This window comes from Egretta garzetta, unplaced genomic scaffold (assembly GCF_000687185.1).
Source record: "Egretta garzetta isolate BGI_Z169 unplaced genomic scaffold, ASM68718v1 scaffold271, whole genome shotgun sequence".
In the NCBI taxonomy this organism is placed as follows: Eukaryota; Metazoa; Chordata; class Aves; order Pelecaniformes; family Ardeidae; genus Egretta; species Egretta garzetta.
Genome location: NW_009258669.1, coordinates 1,869,934 through 1,881,191, shown reverse-complemented (window position 1 = coordinate 1,881,191; position 11,258 = coordinate 1,869,934). Strand labels below are relative to the sequence as shown.

Here is an 11,258-nt window from a genome sequence, read left to right as displayed (position 1 = left end):
CAGACAGGACTGTAGCAGTGAAAAGTTTGTGTGCTAGTTCTCTCGGGTGTGAGAATTTTACTTAAAAACACTAATGTCGTATGACAAGAGACTTGGCTGGTTTTGAAAGCTGGGTCTAGGTTGTGCAGAATGAAGTATTTAGTAGGGCAAAGGTCTTGTCACTGTTTGAATGTGAAGTTCCTGGAACACAGCAATGTTTAGCCCAGCTATATATGTAGAATATGATATTCTATAAATAACATACGGCATTTTGTTTTCTGGGAGAAACAGGGTAAATAAAAGCAGGCATTAATCACTCTTCAGAGCTTGTTACCTCCTTCCCACTCCCAGTACAGGAAAGGTAGGTGAGAATCTGTAAACTGAAAAATAAACGTCCTAACTTAGACATTTGGCTTTCAAATAGCGTCAACGTATAATGAGATAACATGGATTCCAGAGTGACTGGGTACTGTCACTTCCCCATAATTGTCTGCCACTTAGCAGATATGGCAGACAAACTGATTACTCTTTTTAGCAGGCTATGTGTTGTCACATTGTCTAGTCTTGGGACACTGGCAGGATAAGGAAGAAATTTGCTTAATGCTGTGAATAACCAGCATTCATTAGGAACTTATGATGTGGCAGACCCCAAGCCTGATCCCGCTCTTGTAGATACCAATTAGAGCAGGATCAAACTGCCTCTACATCTTCATTGCTGCTGGAGCAGATTCGGGGGGAAAAAAAGAATCCCTGAAATCACATAAAGCCTGCATGAATATTTCTGCCTGTAAATACTTCTGCTTGTCATTAATTGGCAATTACTTTGATGCTATTCTTGCTAGACTGAAGCTTCTGCCGTAGCAATGATGCATTTTACTAATGACAGATTATTAATGTGATCGGGGAAGTCAGCCCATGTCAGGGAATGAATTGTTACCTTACATTCAGAGTCTGGTTTGGGAGAGCAGAATCTGTCGGGTGAAGTAATGAATAAAATAAATTTCTGTCAGTTTCTGTCTGGGGAGATGTTTTTTGCTATTTGTCTATGTGTTTTTTTCCAACTAGGGTGGCTCTTTGGACACATGTTATCTCTGACACACCTGCATTTGAGAGCTACCCAAATGTTTAAGAATGAGAAGAGCAATTTCTTTCTCTATGGTCTCATTTCACCCTCTGTCCCCTGTCCAATGAATATAGTGGAAGTCCCCATCGTTTGGAAGTTAACATTGATAAAAACAACTTTGCATAGAACAAAAGTAGCATATCAACAGTGCTCCTTATTGCTTAAGTTGATAGCATGGGGATATGGAGAGCAGTGCAGTGGATGGTGTTACATCCTCTTCGATGTTACATAATCAGGATACCTCTGAACTGTGATGAAACCAGAAGAAAGCTGAAGGTGTGCTCATCTGACAGTTGCTCCCTCTAACAAATACTGTGCATTTTGTTCAGGTTAGCAATGGTCCGTAGTGGAAAAAATGGTGGGCTCCACCTGAAGCAGATTGCATACTACAAACGAACAGGAGAGTATCATCCCACAACATTATCAAGTGAAAGAAGTGGAATCAGGAGAGCAGCCAAAAAATTTATTTTCAAAGGTAAAAAAACTCTCTAACTACTCTGAAAATGATTTTTAGGTGAAGGTTTGCTGATACACAAAAAAGGAAGTGGGATCTTGCTCTGCAGCATACTGTGATTTTAATATACGTTCTCTATGAAACAAACACTCTGTTTAACCCTTGTTAATATGTAACACGATGTTTACAGAAACGGGAACTCAATCTGCTTTAGTCCTTTCCGGGAGGGACTTAGTTATCTATCTAAAAGCCAAACCTTGTTCCAGATACTGGGGAAGTATGTAGCCATTGCAGTCTGTAATTCGAAGGACCTCAGAAAGGGAGATAGAGATCTGCAGCTGTAGACAAGGAACGCTGGGTCTGGTCTGGACAATGCTGTGTGTGGCTGGGCAGAAGTGCAATGATGGCTTCGCCTGCCAGCCCTTCCCAGCTTTACTGCATCCCTGCGAGGAGGTGTATGAGCCTTTGCAGTCTCCTGTGCTCTCTCAATCCCATCAAACCTGCCAAGTCTATGTAGAGATAAGGTAGGGAGGAGTTAAAGCTGTGAATCTTAAAGTGAGGTTGCTGGCAGGCAGACAGTAAGTCTCATAACACATCCTACCTCCCCTTCCCATGCTTGGCATTAGCTTGTGTTTCAGTCAGACTTCCTGTGGGAACATTGTTTGCATTCTGACTTGGCCTTACGTCTCATGTCCAGATGAATAAACACAGGTGAACAATTGGCTCTTTGGAGGAAATAATTAAAGTATTCGTAAACAAAACCCTACATTTACACAGAAGTGAAGTTGATTTAATAAATCCGGTGCTGAATAATGCCCAGTTGTTTAGTAAACTAAACAAAAGACAAAGCACTTGCATATAATTTGCTGGTACTTTTCTTTTTTTCAGAAAATAAATTGTTCTATGTTGGAAAAGACAGAAAACAAATGCGCCTGGTAATTGTTTCAGATGAAGAGAAGAAAAAGGTTCTTGAGAAATGCCATGAAAATGCTGCTGGCACTCATCATGGTATATCAAGGACACTGACTTTAGTAGAATCTGGTTACTACTGGACCTCTGTTACAAATGACGTCAAGCAGTGGGTATGGTCTCATAGCTACAGGACTTTTTTAATGTAGTCTTCATTACAAACGTTTTGTAATCATATGACTTTGGTAGAGCAAGGACCCATACTGCTTCATGATGAGGAAACATAAGGTTACAGCCAAACTTTAAATGGTCTTCTTGCCAAAATATTAGTGTTTCGTTTTTCTTGTTTCGTTTGCAGCTGACCATGTGGCTTGCATATTGCTGTATGTTATGCAGTGGAGGGGAGCTATACTGCCTTTAAGTATGCAGGGCACATCTGGTCTTTGAGAGGGACTTCTCTTGCAAGGACTCTTGTATATCTTTGTAACGATGGAGTGTACTATCCCAAGGATATGTGGCCAGAGTGGCTGCTGGTAGATAAGAATATGAAAATGGTGACTCTGCCTCACAATAAGGTGTGTTCAGGAAATAAACAAATCGCTGCTTGTGAAACAACCTTCTCCTCCTTCACCCAAAGGTACATGGTTATGATCTCTAGGCAGACTGTGATCCTTGAGGAAATTGTATGTAAATGTCCTTTACGGCCAAACTACTGTTGCTTTCAGCTTGCCGCATCACCTGAATACTTTGAGTTTATATGCAACTGTAACATAAGCTGAAAATGAGTCTTTGCTTTCGATTCAGACTTGGACAAAGGGACTCTGTCCTGTAGATAAAGCTGATCCATATGGAGGATTACATGGTAGAACCAAAAGGAGAATGACGGGACTTTCTTTCGATCCCAGCTGCTTCATACTTCCTTTAGTATTTACAGATGGTAATAGATACTAAAATTTATACTGTGGACTTGAAAGAGCACAGTGCTTTCAGGATGAGGAGAGTTCACTATGAATTCTTGCACATGTCCTTTTCCTGGCCTTCCTTGTTGTTTGGTTTTGTTTTGTTTTTATGCTGGGGCTGAAAAACTGAAAGGTAAAAAATTAGAAGAAAAATGATAAAATTAATTTGGTTTTCATTGCCTCGTCTGACCTAACTTACAGAGGAATAGTGGAGATTTATAATCCTGCTGATTGTCTTAAACCTTTACCATTGCTTTTTAGTGATAGCATCTTTCCTGATTTCTTCACTAGGTGTATGCTTGCCAGCACTGCCAAGTGGCAAAGAATACAACCACCACAGCACCCAAAACACACCCTATCAAAGCAGAGGAGCCATGGACAGTTGTCACTATAGACCTAATGGGACCTTTTAATGTTACCAACAGAAGCCACAAGTACATCATAATTATGACAGATTTGTTTACAAGATGGGCTGTTATCTTGCCTCTGCATGACACTTCAGCAGCTGAAATTGCTAAGGCAATCATACATGTGTTTTTCTTATATGGGCCACCTCAAAAAATGCCTATTGATCAAGGGAAGGAGCTTGTTTATCAGGTAAGACTTTACATGGTCTACATGGCTGGCTTTTTTTTTTTTTCCTGTATTAAATTTGAATTTTGGACCGTTCTTGAAAAAGACTGTAAATCTTTAATTTAAAAAGAAAAAAAAAGAAAGAAAGAAAAAGTTAGCACACACAAAAAATGACAAACCAATTATTTGCAATTATAACATTACGCAGTATTTCCCAGAATTTTATTCTTTGGTTGAAGAACAAAGCAAAATGATTTCCTGGTGGTCATAGTGTGTATTTTGTCACTCAGTTGAACTGGCACAAGCTTTCATGCTCTAACATGCTATATTTCATTCATCCATATTGTCCAGTATAGCAGATAGCTAAGGGTATTTTTGACAGTGGCATATAGTGATTTTGAAGAACTTTTCACACTTTGATCCTCTCAGAGATAATGACAGTGAGACTGTGATACAGAGGAAGTGACAAACTGAGTTAATGGCAGAAATGTTTTTAGAAACCATCAGTTACTGGCTTCTAAGCCATACTGATTTCTTCTAGCTCTCACTGTCAACCCTGTACTGTTTGGTGGGAATATGTATGTAAGGCTCTTGCTCAGTCACCATCATACTAACAAAAGAGTTGGAAGACTACTGAGTTTACTTGAACTGTGATACAGAAGAGGGAAGCCTTCAGTAATTGTGTTCTTTTTCTTTTGAAGATAAATGAAGAACTGTTTGCACTGTTTGGCATGAAACAAATTGTATTGTCTTATCCTCAGACAGATGATGTAAATGAAAGAACATGCAAGACAATCAAAACTTTCCTTAACAAATACTGCAGTGACCATCCAAATGATTGGGATGAACATTTGTCTGCTATTGCCTATGCTTTCAATTTGATAAATTTGGTATGTGAAGGTTCTTCCTCTTTTGACTGAAGTCCCCCAAAATATTTGCAAAGCTGTATGCTAAACTTGCGTGATTTTTGCTCCCCATTTACATAGGAGCCAGATCAAAACACTCCATATTTCCAAATGTTTAATCGTAACCCACATGTTGTTGAGCCAATGAATGTATGTGTGGAAGGAGAATACAGTATGTTTGCCAAAATATTTGAAGCAACTAAAAAAGCCAGTCAAGCACGGGAAGAAGAGAAAACTTCAGATTGCCAGGTAAATGTTACAAATTCAAATTTTACTAGTAAGAAGACTGAAGATAAAAGATGTGAAGTGTAAAGTATAACTAACCTTTTAAAGCAGTGTAGAGTTTTGTGCGGTTTTGGGGGGAGGTTGGTTTTTTCTCCTTTGCCTGTGATTCCTAGATTCCAGTGTACCTATTCTCCTATGTATTTGGAAGGAGTAACCTTAAAAGAGACCTGTTGCCAAGAGATTCATATCTGACTTAAGAGGGCTGCATGTCTATGGAAGATGAAAACCATTGTGTATGGACTATTGATTTGTGAAGGTAAAATGAATTTCTTCAGAACTCTCTAGCCCTACATATTATGAATTACACACATCCAAAACCACTTAATGTTATGCTTCTGCATTATTAATGAATGTTATGAAAATATATGATTGCTTTTGGAAAAAGGAAATGTAATTCATGTGAATCTTTCTGCAGGTGGAGAAAAACACTTCAGATGAACAAAAAGTTGGAAACAAAATCACTGTCAAAAGGAAGCCAAAGCAATTAAATACCCTTCGACTTAAAGTTGGCCATGAAGTCCTCAGACAAAGAAAAAACTGGTGGAAAGATGGTCGTTTCCAGTCGGAATGGGTTGGTCCTTGTATTATAGATTACATCACAGACAATGGCTGTGCAATATTAAGAGATGCCACAGGATCCAGGTTGAAAAGACCTATCAAGATGTCTCACCTCAAGCCATACATAAGAGGGTCCAGTGAAAAAGGTATATATATATATGTCTGTGTGTGTATGTGTATTTTATATATTAAAAAAAACTTTGGTTTTCTTTAACTCCTCTGTCACTTCTTGGTGTTAAGTTATATATGAACAAGTATAATTCACTCACCAGTCTGAATTAAACTGTAATTATTATATTATTACCCAGTGTTAGTTTTCAGTAAGGAGAAGAGTGAGTGTGAGTGACTTCAAACCTATGCAGAGCACGGAACAGAGCTAAAGAATCATTTTTAAAAATAGTTTCCATTAAAGTTGCTTGTAATCTGTTTTGGCCCTGTTCGTGCTGGCTGGCTGCTGAAAACACACTAGAAGTATAATCAGGCTGAGCTGTATTCAAATAACATTTTGTGTCTGTTTCTGTTTTGATGTAGACAGGATTCACACTTATTTTGCTTGTGCAATGGAAACCTAATTTTTTTTTTTTTTGCTTAGTATGACTAGTGCAGATGGTACATCTTTTTTTTTAAACAACAAAAGAGAGTCCTCTGAGGCCTTAAAATAGAAAGACTATATGAGAGAACTGATTTTTGCACAGTTTATTTTAAATTGTGCTACTGAAGAAGTAAATGTGTTTCTCTTAGCAGAGCAAATAAAATTGTCATGCTCTGCAGTAGGACTGCTAGAAATTCCCAAGGAATTCCCAAGCCACTCTTGCTCTTACACATTCAGTGCATCCTTTGCAACATTGCTGTGTTAACCCTGCCATCCCACCGCTAAATCATGTCCCTAAGCACCTCATATACCTGTCTTTTAAATACCTCTGGGGATGGGGACTCAACCACTTCCCTGGGCAGCCCATTCCAGTGCCTGCCAACCCTTTCTGTGAAGAAATTTTTCCTAATGTCCAACCTAAACCTGCCCTGGCACAACTTCAGACCGTTTCCCCTCATCCTATCACCCGTTACCAGGGAGAAGAGGCTGACCCCCACCTCGCTACAGCCTCCTGTCAGGTAGTTGTGGAGGGTGATAAGGTAATGAATACTCTGCGTGTAGAAGACTTCTGTCACAGAACAAGGTGCTTTTTTGTTCAAGTCACATGCATGTCAAGCAATGTAGATAATCTCCAGCTATTGCAATGACTTTGGTAAATTGTGCCATGGTATGGAATGTTAAATGTAGTGGTCTTTGTAGGATCAGAGCCAAATATGTTTACCACTAAGTACTGCAGCAGCAATAGGTAAGCACAGAATTTTTTCCCTTTCCAAGGGAGTGACTAGTTGTATGATGCAGGCAAAAAACTCAATGGCTTATGGATACTTACAAATCTTAAAATTATACACTATATTAATGCATATTTACACTGTGTAGAGAGGTAAACCAGGCTTTGCCGAAATAATTGCCAGCCTTTACCAAACAGCCTAACAGCAATCAAGAAAGAGAGTATTATTTGAGTTCGGTAAGAGCAGTGAAACCAGGCAGTTAATGACATACCTAATGACTTCTTTTTCATCCATAAAGAAATGCATGTACCTTTGTTGAAAAGGACTTCTTTAGCAGAGGTGGACTTCTTTTATCTGCAACTTATTTATTATTCCTACTGCTGTGGTATAAGTCTGGTGGCTGTCCCTTTGGATAATCTTGGATGGGAACAAAGCATTTGCAGCGTTCTTTGTGAGATCGATGTGGAAAAAGCACATCTTATGTGAGGATATTTGTGGCCTTGCCCACCAACTTTGCAAGGGTTGTTAAGTGTTTTTCTTACCCTGTTCCAAAAATCTGAAGTGTGTCTTGCTTTAGTTGTGTGAGTTTGGGAGTTGTAAAGAGGAAAGGCAAAGCCTGAAAATGAAGTGCTTGCTTTTTATGTGAGGAAAAAATCTTTCACAGATAAGAACGGGCAATCAGAATCAAGCTATTTTTTTCATAATCTTTTGTAACACCCTTGTTCTAAAGATAAATCCAGAGTCAGTGCATTGATAAGAGACCTTGTGTCCAGGCATCGCAGTTTTGCTATCTGGATGTACCTGGGTTGCTTGCTACCTGGTTGTCTTTACAGCCAGGCAGAGGTTCCAGGACACCTTACGCACACATACATATATGGGTCTAAAGCAACGTTTTGTTTTTATTTGAGTGCAGTTTGGTTTAAACATTAAACTCAAGAGAATACCTCTGGGTCCAGCACTCAAAAGATGCAGGAGTGCAAATAGGCAGATTTAGGACACATCTGTTGAGAAACACGGCCAGAAAAGTGCAGTTTCACCTCCATAGTAGTTCCCACAAAGGTCCCTCTTTGGACCTACATCTTGCAAAGGCAGTTGTAGCCCACTGTGCAGAGATACTTATCTGTTGAAAGGCTCTTCTGATTTAACAGAACATTTAATTTCACACTAAGGTCCTCATGTGAGGCAAGGAGATAGGGCCTAGCCTCATCTTCCAAAACAGAAGTATTAACCCCATGTTGACAGTTACACTTCTAATTTGTCTAGTCAGACTTTTCATTTTATTTGAACTCCTTTGGAAAAATCAAACACTCTAACCCTATATTGGATAGAAGACAAGCTCAATAATACTATACAGTAGCAATCACCATTGTTGTCTTTAAATTCTATAAAACTGTTGTGTGTTTTTGTTTTGTTTTTTTTTTAATTTCTTGAAAAAGCCTATTGTGTTATATTAAGACTTCCCAGCAAGAGTTTGGAGTGGCCACGTTTCTCAGTGTGTGTGCAGAAAAGAGAAGAATCTGCATGTCCATTAATTTAAGGTACTAGTTCAGTAGGTGACTTATGACAGATGTCAAGCTAGTCATTGACCTAGCAAAGAAAAACCTTTAGTGTGGAGCACTGCAAGCATTATTTTGTGGATGTAATGAGACGCAGCCAAACTTTTGATGGTCAGTGAAATTACAAAATTCACATTATCTGACTGGTGTCACTCAAACATGCTTGTCCTCTATGGAAATTGTTTGAAAAGTAAGTTAGCACCTCACTAGCGTCTTAAGTATGGCTTCCAGTAAACTAGAAGGATCTGATTTAATGGCTATTTTTCTTTTACAGACAACCATTACTTTCTACAAGGTGCAGTAGTTGTTGACCATGACTATATTGGCTTATCTGAAAGATCCTATAATCCAAGCCAACAAGACTCTGTTGCTGAAGAGGAAATAAATGCCTGTACAAGAGATGTCACATCGGCTGTGCAAATGCCACCTGCATCTTGCGAAGACCAAAATTCAACAGATGTTAAACATCAGTCTGAGATGGCAGAAGATCATTGCATTGGATCGAACAATGCAGAGCCAGAGCAATGGCCTTCATCTTGCTGGACATTTCAGACCAAGATAGAGGATACTTAAGCATAGTCTCATTGCCAAACAGTTTGGAACTTCTGTGGCAGACTGAAAAAAAATGTAATAGATTCACATTCCTTAGCCAAATCTCCTTTATTTGTGAATACAAGAGTACTTCAGCTGTCCACTGGTTAATTTGTATGGGCATTAAGAAGGAATTTCTCTGTTACTAAAAACGTAGGCACAACCTAGTAAAAGCACATGTTCTACTACCCTATGAATTTAAGAACACTGTACGTGTCCAGTGGTTAACTTATGTGGGTGTTGAGAAGCATGCACTCAGTGACCAAAAGTACAGGCACAACTTAGTAAAAGCACATATTCTTATGCATTTGAATTTCAGATTTTGCTGGCAGAATGGCAGTACCTTTACTGTTATCCTCTCAGGACAGAATGCATCATTTCACTGTAATGACCTTTTCATTAATCCTTAGATGACTCATTCCTAATGTGTAGAGACACTGTGGGATGAATATAATCTAAGCAACTTGATGTGAATTTTGCCTCCGTTGTAGAGAGAATCCTTTTCCTGTTATAAAAGTTTCCTATTCTTTCTCAGAAACTCCAGCCGCTGACTTTTACAGCTTTTAATTTCTTTAACATCTCACAAAACAGTAAAGCTGCCAAAATCAATTACCTGTAATGTTCTGCGTATGAAACAACATGGCCTTCAGCTTGATATCACTGGCCACAGCTGTGTAAGAAAAGAGCTCAGCACTATGACAGATACTATCTTAAAATTTAAATGAAAAAATAGAACGTATTTTGTGTATTCTGAAAATCCAGTCATACATAAATACACCTTTTCTCCACAGAGACTGTTTCAGAAAGAGGGTGCTGGGAGGCAGCTGAGATGCTGGCTTAACAGGCTCCTCTATGCCAGCTCTACAGAGCACTTGGGGATGAACAAGTTTTGTGTTGGTGTTGACAAAGCTATGCAATCTTTCTGTTAGCTGCTGTTACTCCCAAGCCATGCTGTCCTCTGAGGACAGGTGACCTTTACAGTCATCTGCCTAGTGCAGTCAGGGAAGTAAAGGAAGTGTGCCCGGTGAAACACATTTGTCAAAAAAAAAAAAAAAAGCTGGGACATCCTGTCAAACTAGTTAGAGCAGCAGAAAAAACACATGCAAATATGACATAACCAGTAAGTGTGAACAATGGCCTTACTTCGATTTAATTTTTTCCCCCAGTAATGAGCACTGTGGTCATACATTATTTTTTCCCTGGAATAGTAGTTTAAAAACAATAATCTCTTCGGGTGCTGTGTGCTATGGCTGCTGGATGTTCATGTCATGATGGTGATGTGCAACCTCAATTGCTAATCCTTAATGGAGTCCCTGGCTCTTTAAGCCAACCCCTCCTTCTCCTTATGTACCTTTGTTTCTTCCACTTTGATCATTGACTGAAGTGACACCTTCCGCTAGGGTGGATTTGTGTTGTTAGGTACAGTGTGTGTGTGCGTGCATGCAGTATGTATCTACATATGCAGTGCGTGAAAAAAAAAATGGGGATAAAATTGGAGAATAAGGGAGCTCTCTGCGTAATTGCTTTCTGCTGTGTTAGATGCAGAAAAAAAACCCCAGTTTTGTTTGTTTTTTTTTTTTTACTTCAACTGATCAGATCCTTGTCTGTGCACAGTACAGCAGAGCTGTTTTCTGGGGAAGGTCTGGAGCAAGACAAGTGCTGTGTACTTGCTAAAGCTATGTCAGAGAGAAGCTGCTACAGTGTCAGTGGAACAGGAAAACCACAAAACATTCAACACACTCTGTAATGATGGTCATTTGGGCTTGCTGGTAATATCGATCTACTGTATTAACAGGCAGGCATTAGTGCCTCTTTAGTGTGCCTAAATGGGGCCACCTTTGCATGTAGGAGGCTCCCTGAAATAAAATACAGGGGTTTCAAAGTAAGGATGTGAAAAACAGTCAATAGAAACTGTGGAAAAAACCCACCAGCAAACCTGAAATGTTGCAAGCAGCATGCTGGGGAAGCGCAGAGAAACCCCTTGCACCTTTGCCATAGTGAAGAGTTGTTCAGTGTATGCTTGTGACCACAGTGAGTCACGACCTG

At 39.4% G+C, this 11,258-nt stretch overlaps 1 protein-coding gene across 4 annotated transcripts in view; it reads left to right on the top strand.

Moving 5' to 3' along the window:
• The window catches only part of GIN1 (gypsy retrotransposon integrase 1), a 16,290-nt gene extending 5,899 nt beyond the window's left edge, over window positions 1-10,391 (top strand). For 2 of the 4 annotated variants that reach the window (XM_035888453.1, XM_009648668.2), the window contains exons 2-8: window positions 1,432-1,577; window positions 2,445-2,638; window positions 3,716-4,021; window positions 4,699-4,887; window positions 4,984-5,151; window positions 5,603-5,891; window positions 8,896-10,391. In XM_035888453.1, the coding sequence (XP_035744346.1) occupies window positions 1,439-1,577; window positions 2,445-2,638; window positions 3,716-4,021; window positions 4,699-4,887; window positions 4,984-5,151; window positions 5,603-5,891; window positions 8,896-9,194 (1,584 nt within the window). In that variant the 5' untranslated portion in view covers window positions 1,432-1,438 and the 3' untranslated portion in view covers window positions 9,195-10,391. Of the gene's footprint in view, window positions 1-1,431; window positions 1,578-2,444; window positions 2,639-3,715; window positions 4,022-4,698; window positions 4,888-4,983; window positions 5,152-5,602; window positions 5,892-8,895 lie in introns of those variants that run through there. The other 2 variants (XM_035888454.1, XM_035888455.1) reach the window with 2 other exon arrangements.
• Window positions 10,392-11,258: the final 867 nt, after the last annotated feature.